The sequence below is a fragment of the Gymnoscopelus microlampas genome (assembly GCF_963454915.1).
Source record: "Gymnoscopelus microlampas genome assembly, chromosome: 14".
Lineage (NCBI taxonomy): Eukaryota > Metazoa > Chordata > Actinopteri > Myctophiformes > Myctophidae > Gymnoscopelus > Gymnoscopelus microlampas.
Window position 1 is genome coordinate 26,767,218 of NC_139951.1, and position 17,409 is coordinate 26,784,626.

A 17,409-nucleotide genomic window follows, 5' to 3' on the forward strand; every position below is an offset into this window, starting at 1 on the left:
ATCGGCCATGCGCACGAGTAAAACTAAATCATTACTATCTAAAAGAAAAAGAGCACATGTAAATGACTTCCAAATAAAAGCAAATACTTACGGACTGAGTCGGAAGCTCTAATACCCCCTGCAGCCCAGGTAGGAAACAGAGCGCAAGCAACCAACACAAGGAGGAGATACTTCATCTGCAGGAACGGACAGAGAGTGACAGGCTGCAATTCACCGGTGGTGGAAAAAGTTGGCTACTCGCATATTTTACCCATTAAGACCTGAGGCGATTCTTTAAAAAAAAATGTAAACCCTAACTAGTTTTTTGAAAAAAAATATAAAAAATATTTTTTCGCGATTTTTCAAAAATAGCAGATATACAAGCTCATAGCGCGGCACTCGGTGCCGCTTAGCTCCAATCGGAACCTCACCCTCCGCTGTATAGCTCCGAGATGAGGTTCCTCGTTTATCTCTGCCGTTTGGTTGAAAAATGTCCGCACATTTTCCACTTACATGTTTCTTACCTCTTTCTGCACATCGTATCCAAAAAGTAAAGGTTTCCTGAAATGCTCACAGATGTTTGAAATTTTAACGTACCATAAAATCTATCCAACGAGTTGAAAAAAGCACTTAATTCGCCTCTCTCCTCCGCCGGTTACATGTTTTTAAGACATTGCACAAGAGTTGCGCCCATAGAGATAACATTACTGATTACCCTACTGGTCAAATGTTGAATTGCATCTTCTAATGCATAATATTATTGAACCGGCTGAGGAGAGAAGTGATTTAAACACTTTTTTCAACTCGTTGGATGGATTTTATGGTACGTTAAAATGTCAAACATCTGTGAGCATTTCAGAATACCTTTACTTTTTGGATACGATGTGCAGAAAGGGGTAAGAAACATGTAAAGTGGAAAATGTGCGGAAAATGTTCAACGAAAATGCACCGCTCCACGTAGGACCTCATCTCGGAGCTACATAGCGGAGGGAGAGGTACTAAATGGGGCTATGCCGCGCTATGAGCTTGTATGTATATCTGCTATTTTTGAATAGCCAAAGAAATCTAAAGTGACACAGATGCGTTCCAGGTCTCAAATAAGTAAAAGTCAACAAAAAAAATGGCTGGGTTTCCGAGGCTAATACTGCAGCAATATAGAAATACTCTATTACAAGTAAAAGTTCGGAATTAAAAATGTACTTAAGTAAAAGTACAAAAGTATTGGTATCAAAATGTACTTAAAGTAGGACCTAGGCTACTCATTATGCAGAATGTCCCAGTGTCACACGTTTTCAAATTTATACAAATCTTTTGAAAATAGACAAATTGTGAGCTTTCAAATAGCAGAAATATGGACCTTAAGTGGTTAATGTGTTTAGTAATACAAATCTAAATCTAAAAACTAACTAAAGTTTTCAAATAATTGTAGTGGAGTAAAAGTACAATATTTTCCTTTCCGACGTATGGGGTATAAGTAAAAGTATTGAAAATTGGAAATACTCCACTAAAGTTAAAAAAAAAAGACCTCAAAAAAGCATCCTTTTGTATAAATCTGTACTTTTTTTGCAAACTGTATTCAATCAACCAATCAATCAATTTACAAGAACAGCCAAAGTTATCCTATATATTGACCATTAGGCTATAATGCTTTAAGTATTTGGGCATGCAGTCACTGTTTTTGATCAAATTGTCAAAAATCTAGCTATGGTGCAGCTATATTAGGCTAATAGCACATGTTTTTATAGCCTAAAAATGTAATGGGAAAACACCAATTAAAAAAACGACCAAAAAAAAGGTTTCTTACCTTCACAAAACAGCTGTTGTCAGTCACCTTAAGTTCTCCCTGGGGAAGCATCAGCTCCTCTCTTTTATATAAGTTCAGCAGAGAGCTTGAGCCCGCCTCTTTACCTTTCCACCCCTATTCTAAGTATTTCTTCAGGTAAAAGAACAGATAAGCAAACAAGTTTTTCATGTAGTCATACTGTTGGGGGGGGGGGGGGGAGCTGAGTGTAGCTGTCTAAATTAACCTAGTTGTTAAGTCACATAATTGGTTAATTACAGATTGTCTATATGACCCTATATAACCCTAACCCTACTATGGTTTGTGAGAGAACATGAGTTTGTTTTGTCAAAACCTGGTCATTGTATTAAAATGACCAATGTAAAATGTTAAAAAAAATCTATATTGTATCTCAGAAGTCAGTCCTGTTGCCAATGTTGTGAAGCAGGCAAATCCTCACAATTTAATATTTGATTTGACCAATTATCAGATAAAGCCGTGGGTTCCCAGAAGAAATATGTTAATATACCATTAAAATCCCTTTAACTAGTCATCTTTTTACAATCTTATCTCACCAGAGAATGATCCAGGACTGCATAAAATCAAATCCGACTGGGAATCAGAACTGGGAATCACCCTTTCAGACCAATATTGGGCAGAGGCACTCAAAGCCATCAACTTCTCTTCTTCATGTGCAAGACTCTCCTTAATCCAGTTCAAAGTAATACATCAGGCTCATTACAGCAAAGATAGGCTCAAAATTGTTCCCAGAACGAACATACTTCATGTGACAAGTGTCAGTCACCATGGGACATTGTCCCACATGTTTTGGACTGTTGGACAGGTCCCTTAAGCTCTCACATTTCTGGGAACACATTTTCGCTACAATCTCTGAGGTATTACACATCAATGTAATCCCATCTGGCCAGATAGCCATCTTTGGAACCCCTGACGTATACCATTACCTCTAAGCAATGAAGCCAGTGATCTCATTCTGCTGTTGTTGTTCCATTGGAAAGGTATAGCATACCACCACCAACCTCATCTTGGCTACAAGATGTCATGCTCTTTTTGAAACTGGAAAAAAAAATCAAATTTACAATCAGGGGCTCAACTAACATTTTTATGTGTACTGGCACTAGTGGCAGCCACTCATTACCCACTTTAACAATTTAGATTCAATCTGAACCTGGTACACCAGAACAATCTATCACAAGTTCCCATCTTCATTTACAACTTTCCTCTCAGCCTTCTGAAGGCTCATATATACTTTCCCTTTTATGGAGGCATTGGTGGTTGTCTAACAAGATGGGGGCGCTCTATATGTCAGACAGTTAGAGGCCAGGCCATACAGTATAGGGTGAACTGAACTCCACAGAACTTCTGTTCTAGATATTTTTTTTGCCATTTTTGTTTGTTTGTTTTCATAATCTACGATATTAGGTTGCTGTTGTTTTTCGTTTTCGTTTTTCTTGTTTTTGTTTCTTGTTTTGTTTGTTCTTCTTTGAGACACACATATGGGTATTTCGGGGCGTGGCCGAATCCGCCATTCCTTCACCGGGTGAAACAACACAGCTTTCACCATTAGAATTGCATTACAGAACGTACACATTGTTACATTTTATGGGTTTATTTCGTCATAGCGCAACATTCCAAACAAGGCCAAACAAGGTCAAACAACAACATGTGACGTTGATCCCCTTCTCCTATTCGCTCATACTAGTAACTAGGACATGACGTATGTGTAGGCAGATGTGTATACTGTGTGCTACCTATGTGTATTGGTGTGTTACTGTGAGTACTATGTATGGTTCGTCATGTGAGAAAACAAAACAAAAAACGTTGACGCCTCACCTCAAATCACTTTAACCACTTTAAACGTATAGGCTATATACTATTTGAAAATAGCTAATCTACGAGCTCTCAACACAAGCTTGTAGTTCTATTTTCAAATAAATCTATAAAGAAATTGAAAAATGTTGAATATGTGTTAACATTTTAACAATCACAATCTTGTATGGGGTCCCTGGCACAAAATATTTTCAGGTGGGGGTCCACGGCTAAATTTATTTGGGGGTCCTTGACATGAAACAGTTTGAGAGCCACTGAGATAAAAGATTAGAATGTTGTTGTTTTAATAACTCTCATAATAAGAAGTAATAAAAGAAGTACAATCAAATAAATCTTATATCTATTTATTGAAGCAACACATAACAATGTCTCATTCATTCTTTATGTAAAATTATTTGGCTACTGTCTAATTCTGTTGCAAACTAATGCATTTTTACAGAATCATTACATTTAAATATTTATTCATCTTTTTATATTTCATCATTGTGGGAGGGTGTGAAGGGGGTATTCCGACCAAGCCCAAATAACCTTAACCTCAGATAAAAATCCTATTATATGTTATCTGAGTCATGTAACCGAGACACGTACGTCACAATCCAGATTTAGAGATTGAGTACCAATGATTTATCTGTAGACTGGCATCTGTGTGATGTTAGCTGTCTTGTGACCTGACACACACCATTCTTTGATGAATAGCACATTCCACAGAAATGATTTTCTGGTTCTTCCACCTTACAAGGCCTACAGGGAAGTATTACAGTATATCAGTGGTTCTTAACGTTTTTAATGGCAAGAATCCCCATAATAACCCTGAGTGTACAAATGGTAGCCTATATGGACCCATGGTCCATATAGGTCCATGGACCCCACTTTGAGAACCATTGTATATACAATTATATACAATTAATGTCAACATGTTCAATCCAACTGAAGAGTATTTTTCCCAGAGTAATTATTATTTTCCTCTCAAATACGGTAGTCATTTACTCCTTTTGGGGCATAATCATTGCCTGTGGGCTGGCCAATAGAGTGAGAGCAAAGTTGCAGAAGAATTTCTATTGGAGTAATACAGCATGGTCACGCCTACTACGCCCACTTTATTTTAGATTCTGACGCAATTTTTCTGTCCGCAGTCTCAATGGTAAAATAAATCTGAAGTACATAGCCAGAGTTTTAATGGTTCCATGCATACACATTGGGTGTTAGCCCCTTTGAAGTCAGTTGTTGTTAACTTTCTATTTTGTTATAGATTATAATAGCATTATGGGGTGTGCCAATGTGACGGAGACTGTTCAAGTGGTGCACGCACATCCAAATACTGCATTAAGACAGGTGCATGGACAAAAAGTAGCACATGTGGATGAGAGAGGAGTCTGCACACTCTTCTCTCCTCCAAATGTGACAGAGACTTACACTTAAGACTTCAGCATGCCTCTGTGCGCACACCGTCACCTCATTTAACTAATTTCTCAGGTCAAAAGGGATTTGTAAAGAGGACAGATTGTTTTCCCATCTCTAGTTGGCAGGTTGAAACTATCAGGATGAATGTATTGCCGTGGCTGTTTCTTTTTAAATCTTTCGCAGCTTTTCTGTCCCAGTATGTATACAATCATATTCCTGTATAGACATACATGTCAAGTTCATATGGCAAAATATGGTAAAAGCCTCAGAGTGAGTCTCAAAGTTTGCTGCTCTCACAAAGACAAGTGTGTTGGCCTTGCCTGTCAGAAGTTAGGCTATATGGGCATAACAATTGGACTCATGGATTAGGTTAGATGTGGATGCAAAATGGCTGCACATAGAAGGCACATTAGTTACAAAAGGCTCTTCTTTCGTGCATCGTCGTCATACTGTGGGTGCGTTCGGGAATAGCGCACCGGAGTGCACTCGCCTATAGTTTAGTATTGGCCAGTGCGCTCAGTGCTGTATTTCTGAACGCACCCTGTATGTCCAGCTCAGTGTCGTGCAGCCACACCCTTGTCTCTGGTCCCACTCGCAAGAGGCCGGCCTCTGAAGGTGGTCTATATAGGTGACAGGTTGTTTGCTCAAGCTCCCCGCACTTGCATGCTGCGCTGTCCGCCAGGCCCCACTTCTTCATAGTCGAGTTGAAGCAGTCGACCCCAGTGCGTAGGTGGTTCAACAGGGTCCATTGCCGGCGTGGTAGATCTTATTCTTCAACTCCATCTGCCAGGTCCTGAATGTAATGGTGGAGACGTGTGGGCCCAGCTGACTCCCACTCCTGCTTTCAGGATGTTGCCAGCCCTGCATTTGTAGACAGGTCCTGAGGGATAGAAATAAGAATCTTTTGTGCCGCCTTATTGTAGGGGTTGAGGGACTCGAGTTTTCCTCTCCCTAAAAGCAACGGTATGTTGGAAACTTAGATACAATGGTTTATGGGTTAATTATACTTTAAAGGTTTGGGAGAAGATAAGATACTGTATATTTTAATCTGTGTCTTTAACAAGAACAAAATAAAATGTACTTTTTTATTTTACTGGACAGTGATTTTATCAAATGGACGATCCAAGGGTTAACATATACAATGATATTTGCCTGATGAAGACCTAGAAGGTCGAAACGTTGCAAAAATAAAAAGTGAGTTTCTTGGAGCTTGAGAACAGTGTTCGGACTTCCTTCTTCTTTTCCTTGATTCTTCCTTGATGTCCATCACCTGGCCTAAATACAGGCGTGGGATGTGCACACAATCTTCTCTTTTAACACATACAATACCATACATTGGTTGGGATACAGGCATACTTCACTATACTTTTAACTCAGTTACCATTAGGCGGCATTATGCAGATATATTTCAGAAAGCCGTGCAATGGTACCCTTGTCCTCCTGAGAGGTACAGCAGCCTTACAGCATGGGGATCCCCTGACAAAATGTAGCTTAAACCCTGTGCCAATAAACCCCACCCTTAATTAAAACCTCGGGAGCACCTGACTGATATTGCCCTAGTAACAGGTCCACCTAGTTACACTGTGATTCTTGTTGTAAAATTCCTATCAATAAAATAATTAACTGTAAGCCCATAACGTAAATCTCTTATTAATGAATTACTACATTTCCTTCCTATGCAAAGGTAGTCGATTATTTTCTTAGCGATTATACTATCAATTACTTTTTCGCTTAATCAAATAATCAAGAAATACTTTTTTAAATGATTTGTTTAATTTTTAGTCTGTCGACGCCCCTATTTTATACTTCATTGTACACCAATGTTGCACAAAAATAGCAATATCCAACCTAGAAGCTCACAACACGTCATGATGTGAGCCATCGTTGTGAGTTTACCTCGTAGATCTGCTATATTCTCTATTTTTATGTAGAAAAAAGAGATTTCAAAAGTTTCCTCAAAAATATATATTTTTTATTAAAATTGATTATCATTTTTGTTGTTGTTAAATAATAGATTCATCGATTAGTTTGATTAACTGCTATATCCCTACTTCTGACACCAGCCAGCTACTGTAGTTAGCTACAGTAGTTAGAGACAGAAGACCAGAAGGCAATGAGGGCTTGGAATGCTCCAGGTCTACCTTGGAATGCGCCACGGTAGACAACATCCGCTCTCTTCTCCCCGGCTCTGTCACTCCACCTGTCCCAACTGTCGTCCCACAGTCTGGGATTGCACCCCCCCCCCTCTTACTTCACCAACACCACACAGCAAGCATTGTCAAAAAGATGAAGCCTTCTACCTGTGCCCTGGACCCCCTTCCCACCGCCCAAGTCAAATACAACATCTGTGCAATAAGTTCCCTTATCACAAAAATCAGCAACCTCTCCCTCCAGGCCGGCCACGTTCCATGCATCCGCTTTAAAAACTGCCATTCTCACACCCCTCCTCAAAAAACCCACCCTCGACCCAGACACTCTTGCCAACTACAAACCCATCTCAAACCTCCCATTCTTCTAAAAAAAACTGGAGAAAGTAGTGGCTACACAGCTTCAAAACCATCTCAACCTCAACAACCTCTGTGAAAAGTTTCAATCTGGTTTTCGTTCCGCCCAGAGCACAGAAACCGCCCTGGTTAGGGTCACAAATGTACCTTACTGCTCTGTTCGACACTGTCAACTATGCCATTTTGCTCAACCGCCTTCACTCGACTATCGGACTCAGTAACGCTGCACACACACAGGCGTGCACATGGGCGACCGGGCCTTCTGCTTGGCCGCCCCCAACTGTGGAATTCCCTCCCTGCCCACCTTAGAGCACCACAGTTGGTTGATTCTTTTAAGAGAGGACTAAAGACCTACCTTTTTAACAAAGCATTTTTTTTAGCTACACTGGTTTTACCTCTAGGCTTTATGCCCTCATGTTTTAAATGTTTTGTTTCTGTTTTTTTTAAATCTTTTAGTGGTGTGATGATTTCTTTATGCAAATGCTTATTGTAGCACTTTGAGACAAATGTAAAGTGCATTATAAATAAAATCCATTATTAGCATTATTGTTATTGTTAATAGATTGAGCTCTGTGTGCCCTTGTACATTCAGAGGAAATGTGTCAGCTATCAGGTCAATGATTGTTTAATACCATAGGCAAATAGTTAAGAGTTTACTCAGAAATTCTGAGTAAACTGGTGTCAACTCATTCTGACTATGATTACAGAATGAGTTGAAACCAACCATATCCATTTGTGAATATTTCCTTGTTCTGTGGGAAATCAATATCGCCAGTAACGTCGCATTGGAGCAGTATTATTCATATTAACCTTATTTCTGGAAGAACAGGACACTTATGATAATGTTACTGACTACTATTAGACATACATTATTTTGTTATAAATATCCACAGGTTGACAAACTGGACATACAGTAGCTAATGTTCTTTACACTTTATTTTATATTGTGAAAACATCCACGTTCTACCCGGAAATACCCGTTTGCTTGCAGACATTCAAACAGTCTGATCTGATCTAGACTCCCAAGGAGGCTCAGTCTTGTGCTTTTACTCTTGTATACTTCATAATGGATGAGCTGATGATCTTTCACGTGTGTGTGTGTGTGTGTGTGTGTGTGTGTGTGTGTGTGTGTGTGTGTGTGTGTGTGTGTGTGTGTGTGTGTGTGTGTGTGTGTGTGTGTGTGTGTGTGTGTGTGTGTGTGTGTGTGTGTGTGTGTGTGTGTGTGTGTGTGTGTGTGTGGTGCATGTGTATATTCAACTTATGTTGTAAAATGATATACCTCAAGAAATGCATCTACAGCCTCAGGATATCTTGGCCGTACCGCCTCATGGTTTAGCATTATAATTTGTCATATTAGGAATACAGAATTAGTCTGAAAAGACTGTTATACAGTAAATACTGTTATAGACATGTCTTTTCTGCAGACACAAATTGATTAGACCATGTCACCTTTTCTGCCACCCTCTAGTTTTGTCTGAAATGACTCCTTTGATGTGTACCCTCAGGAAGCAAAGACGACTGACGTTATAATCTGTCATCAACTTTTACCAACACAGTCATATCATATGACAAGAAACAAATTAGGTTTCAATCTAGATCCTTCATGCGCAGGTTTGGAAGGCTCCACGGTTACACTATAAGAGTGAATGAATAAATGTATTCAGCTTTCTTATAAGAAAGTGTGCACACCATAAAAGTGTGCACACCATAATAATAAAGAATTACACTGGATACTTATACAAATGATTTTATTGTTTATATCAGATTTAGATTTGAACAATATTTATGTGAGTTGCTCTTCTCTTTACTGCCTTTACCGTCACTGCTGTCATGAGGTCAGAACAGGAGAAATAAGCAAAAAAGTCAAAAATGTTTTTGATTGATGTCACTATACGGTGTACTGTATAGTTAAATGAAGGAATGATGGATTGCTGGGTTTAAATGAATTTCTGCGTCCCAGAATGCAAGGCTTTTGTATGTCACTGTGTATATTTTCTTTCAGTAGTTCTAAAAGAGGCAACCATGTTGAATGGTAATCTGACTCAAATTAGTTGAGATTAGTTATTAAGTAATTTTAAGAAGCACACACACAAACCGAAACACTCAAATCTAAGCTCATTGCAGTGTGATGGACATCAACACAGGTGATTGCCTTTTTTCTGACCCATTATACATTTCCCCCAATTATCTTTTTTTTTATTTTATAGATTTGGTCATGTAATTCAAAAAATAAAAATGTTATAAATAAATAATAGTCAACCAAACCAAACCCATTTCCCAACTCTTTGCTGAAAAATGAAAACGGCCTATAATACACAGGGGCACCTCTCTGGCTACAACCAAACTATTTCAACAGCAAGGCACACAGGCATGCCACCAGGAGCAGTAATGTGAGGGGTCCTGTAGCACTGGCTCCAGTTGTGGTATAGACTTTCCTGCTATGAAGGAGCTGTTGAGGGCGATACACGTTGTTGTACCCTGCATGGCTTGGGAACAATTTCATCTGGTGGGAGTAAAGAAAGGTTATACATTTTTTGTAATCGATCATATTAGAAGCAGCCCCAAAGTGAAATAGCTTCAGTCAAGCAGCTCCATTATTTTGATTTGAGCTACAATAAGTAAATAGTTACAGTATCTGTATGACTAACTGGTTCAGTCATACATATGGTTTAGTAATGTTAAAACTACTACATTCAGATACTTGGCAAGTTGGCATGTAGCCTTTGGCTTTTTGTGTCTCATCCATTTGGCATTTTCAACTGCTGTAAAATTTCAATTAAATATTCAATCAATAAAAAAAAGCATGAATATAATTATTAAGTCATAAAATCATCCATGGACTGGTAAATTGTGTGGCTTTGACAATAACAAACACCCTTTCACGTCATAAACCAAATGCATGTATGAGGAACCAGGGTACAATCAGTGCACATACAGTATTGTGGACCATTTCATACTATTTCTTACTTTGTTGATTCCCACTCAGCGGATGCGGATTACCACTGTGTTGATACATTGCACAGCAGCCCATATACAAAAATATCCATAGCATCTCACATGCATTTCAAAAGAATTTCAGTTAGTGGGTGCCGTCACTTACAGTATAGACAGAAATGCTGCAGACTTTAAGGTAAACAAGTCAAACAGCTCTCACGCTATACCAGACAACCTATCAGCTTCTCAGCTACAAACTACAGTACTGTGTGTATCTTCAGCTTAAGTGTGACCCTTTGACCTCAAAATAGTTTTGCAGGACGCAGTGAGATTACATACATTTTCGATAAGAATACTTGCAGCCGATGTGTCAGTGGTTTTCATCTGAGATAAACTTGAGATAAACCTTGTCGTGACAGTGGCCTGAAATTACTGCACTGTCATAGTAAACAATAGCAGACCCTGCTGCTTACTCGTTTGTAAAACGAGTTATTCTATATGTCATGTCCTACGTACTATATTATTTGCATACATTCACCATCATATGCACACACCTGCATATGATGCTAATGTTTCTAAAGAATGTATCTTCAATTATGCCTGAGATGTGACAATAAAGCTGTCATCCTTTTTTCCAATGGCATTTTCTAATTTGAAAGCTGCAAATTAGCATGATCCATGCATGCAACGCCTACAGTCACACCTAAACAGTGATACTGTATGTGCATAGTGCCTTTATTATCTGCCCTGACCAAACAGGCTTTTCATCTTAACTCAGCTGTAGAAATTCTGGTCCTCGGGTGGGAGATACGGTTTGGATGCCAGGAAAGCTTAAAGGGATATTTCACTTTCAAAAAAACTTTTGGTCATTTTATCGTCTACTCAGGCCTTTGTGAACCCCCCATACAGTTTTTAAGTTGCTCGATTCAGTATTTAGATATTTGACACGCCCCCTTCCTATACAAACCCATTGTAACTTCAAACTCCATTTTAACCATGTTAAATTCATCGAAAATACACGTCCTTGGTTCTGGTGACTCACCCTGCCCTCCTAATGCGTGAGGGTGCCGTGTTTTTCCGATTCATTTTTTCATTTATTTTATTTTATTTTTTTATTGTATTTTATTTTTTTCATTTTCCCCAAAAAATATTAAAAATAAATGAAAAAAGTAATTGAAAAAACACGCCCCCTCACGTATTAGGGGGGCGGTATGAGTCACCAGAACCAAGGACGGGTGTTTTTGATGAATCTAACATGGTTAAAATGGAGTTTGAAGTTACAATGGGTTTGTATAGGAAGGGGGCGTGTCTGATAAAATAAATATTAAATATCTAAATACTGAATCGAGCAACTTAAAAACTGTCTGGGGGGTTCACAAAAGCCTGAGTAGACGATAAAATGACCAAAAGTTTTTTTTAAAGTGAAATATCCCTTTAATTTGTCCTCCTCCGTAGTATGGTGACACTTACTGACAAGAACTGGTCTTTAAGCTCAGCTTGAAAATTAATTTGTCAGCAAACGACACTGTCGCGCGATGGAGTAGGCTATAAATGAAGCTTTACAGCTTATTTGCCGAATGGGTTCCCAGATTGCACAGCTACAGATGTTCACATCTATGAACTGCTTTGAGAGGCAGCTGATTAACAACTGCATTAGAACATGACCATGTGAATTAGTTAGGGAAAGTTCACAATTTGACCAATCTGCAAAATAAATGCTTACCAATAGCTTTCTTCACAAATGTGTTCATAAAGGTGTCTACTAACGCCTCTCAATTTGTTCCAACCCAACTCCCATGGGAAACGTCATGGGAGCCTTGTTGGGGTACCCGGAGTGCCTTTGATTATTGGGGTGAAGGCTTACCACCCTGGAATCTCTCCTGTGTGGCCTCCTTCAGTAAAGATGGGAGATTGTAGTGGTCATACACTATATGGATCTCTCTACACTCTTTGGACTTGCTGTCCAGTGTGGCTGTGAAGTGCAGCCTTCTGGGCACATCATCCATGATGGCTTTCCAATTCCCTGCACCACTTCCATTCCATCCATGAGAGTTACCTTCTTAGTTTACAGAGGATAACGATCACTGGTAGTATTTTGTGGTTGCTGATCAGCATCAACAAAGTCATCAGTAGTCCTCTCCTCTCCTGGATGGGCAGTTTCTTGATAATGGTCATGAGCTGATCTTGTCTGTGCATAGCAGGTCACCAATCACTGTGAAAAGTAAGTGGGCGGCGAACTTGTTGTGGGCTTCTTTCAGATTGATCTCTGACCATCCTTGAATTCACACCTGGTCAGCCAGTTTGTGCTGGCTATATACATAATGTGCTGTAGCTATTTCCTAGTTTCAGCTTATTTATTACATAATTTATGCCAATTATGCTAATGACAAAGGGTTGCATGATTTAGTTATGGCAAGGTTATAACGTCTGGACATGTAAACATAGACTTAGAGTCTATGAGAGTCTGAGACCCCTGAAAACCCACAATTAGACATCCCAACAGTTCATATTGGCCAATTGTATTGTTTTTTTGCCCAGGCCCTCCGGGTACCCCAACTTTGATTGGTTCCCATGAAGTTTCTCATGAGAGTTGTGTTGGAACAAATTGTTAGTTAGTAGACACCTTTATGAACACATTTGTGAAGAAAGCTATTGGTAAGCATTTATTTTGCAGATTGGTCAAAAAACGTTCCCTAACTAAATGAGATGATTTGAATTGAGTTTAACCACATGAACCCTAACATCCCTATTCCTTAGTCTACAAAATCACTAGGTGTTGCACTGCAATGCCTTGTGAGCTTGTAGATCAGCTGTTTTCGGCAGAGAGAAGAGATTTGGTGTAGAGTATTAGTTAAAAGCCATAGCAGGGATTCACATCTGCATAGTACAGCATTACATAATGTCAATCGGAGACACACATGCAAAAGATTACCCTACTTATATTGTTAGCAGAATCTAACAATCAGAAGTGGGGTTTTTTTGGGTCTTTTTTTGTGCACGCTCCATCATTTTGTAGTTTCCGTAAGAAGAGAGGGGATAGTGGTAGGATAGTAGTAGTAAAAAACATAGAAACAGGTCACACAGATGGAAACAATTCACACAGGATAGTCTGATTACACTGAGGCAGTAAGTGACACTTACCAGGTTTTTGTCCACTTTGATTGGATGTTTGAAGACAGTCCAGATCACTGCTTCATTGCAGGTGGGAGTGGTCAGGGAGCCATTGTAGCGGTAGTATGCTGAGCGGTCCACATCACCAAGTAAGTCATCAATGGAAATGTCATGGGTGATATTAGCTTGGGTTCCTGATTTGATAGAGGGAAGATAATGACATAACAGTGCTTCTTTTCGGAATCAAAATGCAGTTCTTAACCACTTTGAACCTGGCATCCCTATTTTGGGCATGTCATGTATTGTCAAAAATGCTAAGAAAATAGCCAATCTACACGCTCACAATGTGTTGCGTTGTGATCAGCTATTTTCACTATTCATTGTAGTGGTGGACAAGTTAATAGGGCTTAAGTGGCCCAAGACGTGTGTACGTACCTATGCGTTGAACAGCAGACAGGTATGAAGTCAATGTTTTCCAGGCATCAGAGCTGGCCGCGGAACTACCACCCTACAGAGACAGTTAATTCATTGTAATAAGCGGATTTGACTATTACCTTACAGTAAAACGGCAATGTAGGTTATTTATGTATATCAAATGACTAAGACTAACACTGGTGCTTATTATTAAGGCAAATGTATACGTCATTGCATGAACCTTTCCACTGCTGTCGCTCAACAGAGATATGTGATTTCAGTCGAGTGACAGTTTGTGTGATAAAGTGAAGTCTAAACCAGTGGTTTAGAGTGCATTTTCAGAGCCTGTTTAGGTTGAGAATTACTGTTCTAAACTCACCTTTACTATAAAAATGTTCTGCAACACAGTCAGGTGGCGGTGGCCTGTAATACCAATTGATAAATATTGAGGCGGAAGCTTTTCCAATTACCTCCTCTCCATGTCCATCTCCATGTCCACCTCCATGTCCACCTCCATGTCCATCTCCATGTCCATCTCCATGTCCTGAACTTTCAGCACGTGACTTTCCACCATCTGTGGTCTAAGAATCCATTCAGAAATGTAACTTCCAATGACAAGCTAGAGAGAGTTATGGACCCTGATAACTTAGGAAAAACCAGGTTTGTACGCTTTCAAAAAGGATTACCGTAAAAAGAAGTAACACGGAGTCAGTCTCAAATAATAATCAGGTTTACTTATTATTTGCACAGGAGAGACAAGGTAGAACAGGCATCAAAAATATTCTCTACTGGTAATACAAAATGTTCAGCATTATAACAGACAGTTTATCTCTTATTAAGCCCACCCCACAATATAATATCAACATTAACAGGGGCAAAGGCTCATTTTGGTGGCAAGGTAACCTGTTCTAAGGCATCATAGATAAACTGTAGCCACAACTTTCATGGGTAAGAAAGAGTAGGCCAGAGAGCAAGGACATCTTATCTTAGCAGTCACAGAACGGTCCCTTCTGAGCAAATACATCATACTTTATGCAATTATCCAAAGTGATACAATACAATAATCATACAATAATTATAATCTAATAAGCTATTGATTATAAATTATCTATCAATCCCTCATCTTGTTTATCAGTTTGGATAGGGTCAAAGGGTGTCAAGTTCGCAGTCAACTAAGCAAGGCTTCTTTACAGGTTTACCTTGAAGCATCATCAAGTTATCGACCCTGTGACTCTATTCAGAAATGACGAACAATGGGGCAAGTCAAAATATGCAGACTTTATCTCCTAACGAGTAAACGAAGTATAGAGGTGAAGGAGATGGGGAAGGGGGAGAGAACATAGGGAGCACAAAATAGATAAATTCAATATGCAATACATTTTTTTTTTTTTTCTTATTTCGATTTACTAAAGGACTGTATTATGGAATGTTAGAATGTTGATCTCGAAGTGGGTATAGCTCTAACCAATCGGGGTCAGAGATAGGCTCCGTCAAAAGAATGTCCCTTTCTCTAGAGAACAGGCGGTGCACAAACTGTTTGACCAGGGGGATGAGACAGCATTGTAAGACTAAGAGACATAGTACCAGAGGGATCAAGATGGGAAGTATCACTCCAGCAGTCCATGTGAGCCACCCCCAGCCCAGGTTTTGGAGGTACGAGGCGAAGTCATCAGCAGGGAGGGGCTCACGGACTGCATCTTGCATCCTTCCTATGGCAGAAGAGACATTATCATAATTGTCTTGAATATAAAAACAGCAACCCGTACCTATTATTTTACATACGCCACCGGCCTTCGCTTCCAGTGTATCTAACACAAATCTGTTCTGGAGGACAGCCTCCCTAATCTGAAATTGTTCCGAATTAAGGGCCGCCAGACTGGCGGTCGTCTCATTGGTCAACGTGAGGAGCTCAACAGCAAGCTGGTTGATTTTCTGGAAAGCAGCTACCACTCCACCAAAGGGGAAAAGGCCCCATCCTACCGTCTCAGATTGAGATGTAAACGGATTGGCCAGAATGTACCCTAAGTACTTGTTCCCAGATCTCTTCGATCGGTGGGGGTAGTCTACACGAGGCCCGTGAGGGCGCTCCTCTGTCTCTGCAGCATACATCGTCACTGCAGGTTGTACTATGGCTGGATAACAGCAGCCTGACCATCCTGAGAGGGGGAGATTAGCGAAGGCATGTTTACCACAGACCCAAAACAGGCCGGGCGTTGATGTCAATTTCGAAAAAGGGACAAGGGAATTTGTAACTAGTGGCGTTTTTCCAAGTAATAAGACAGGTTGAAGATGTCATATTCCTAACAATAATGTTAATGTCACACTGAGAATAACCAACATGGTGTCCCTCAATCCCACAAATGCATGTCTCAGCTTTCTTAACAGGAACTAGTAAGGTTTCAAAGTGAGTCACAGTTTTACCGGTGTCCATGCAGGAAATGTTATGAGGAGGAAACAGAGAGAAGTCATCATTAGAATGAGCAAGAGCTTGGTGATGTAATATTGAATGAGCACATGCAATATTATCTTCACAGAGCTCTATCGCCTGGACAGGATTGTTGGGTGTGTCGTTGCATGAGGCAACGTTTCTCTGTCACGCCCCTGTCCTCCCAATTTATACATCACCTACATTATGAACAAGCACTAGGTTCTGATTCTGTTCCCTGTCACATGCCATGCTAATGTTACTACAGATAGCTCTTGCTCATTCTAATGATGACTTCTCTCTGTTTCCTCCTCATAACATTTCCTGCATGGACACCGGTAAAACTGTGACTCACTTTGAAACCTTACTAGTTCCTGTTAAGAAAGCTGAGACATGCATTTGTGGGATTGAGGGACACCATGTTGGTTATTCTCAGTGTGACATTAACATTATTGTTAGGAATATGACATCTTCAACCTGTCTTATTACTTGGAAAAACGCCACTAGTTACAAATTCCCTTGTCCATTTTCGAAATTGACATCAACGCCCGGCCTGTTTTGGGTCTGTGGTAAACATGCCTTCGCTAATCTCCCCCTCTCAGGATGGTCAGGCTGCTGTTATCCAGCCATAGTACAACCTGCAGTGACGATGTATGCTGCAGAGACAGAGGAGCGCCCTCACGGGCCTCGTGTAGACTACCCCCACCGATCGAAGAGATCTGGGAACAAGTACTTAGGGTACATTCTGGCCAATCCGTTTACATCTCAATCTGAGACGGTAGGATGGGGCCTTTTCCCCTTTGGTGGAGTGGTAGCTGCTTTCCAGAAAATCAACCAGCTTGCTGTTGAGCTCCTCACGTTGACCAATGAGACGACCGCCAGTCTGGCGGCCCTTAATTCGGAACAATTTCAGATTAGGGAGGCTGTCCTCCAGAACAGATTTGTGTTAGATACACTGGAAGCGAAGGCCGGTGGCGTATGTAAAATAATAGGTACGGGTTGCTGTTTTT

At 40.1% G+C, this 17,409-nt stretch overlaps 1 protein-coding gene across 1 annotated transcript in view; it reads right to left on the minus strand.

Annotated features, from left to right (window-relative positions):
• Positions 1-17,409, minus strand: part of LOC311060144 (uncharacterized protein) — a 39,773-nt gene that overhangs the window by 5,307 nt on the left and 17,057 nt on the right. Inside the window, exons 14-20 of the mRNA XM_084078273.1 lie at positions 14,445-14,555; positions 13,996-14,068; positions 13,591-13,754; positions 9,861-10,018; positions 7,153-7,261; positions 1,784-1,897; positions 92-176 (exon numbers count right to left, since the gene is read on the minus strand). Of these exons, the coding sequence (XP_083934399.1) occupies positions 92-176; positions 1,784-1,897; positions 7,153-7,261; positions 9,861-10,018; positions 13,591-13,754; positions 13,996-14,068; positions 14,445-14,555 (814 nt within the window). The remainder of the gene's footprint in view (positions 1-91; positions 177-1,783; positions 1,898-7,152; positions 7,262-9,860; positions 10,019-13,590; positions 13,755-13,995; positions 14,069-14,444; positions 14,556-17,409) is intronic.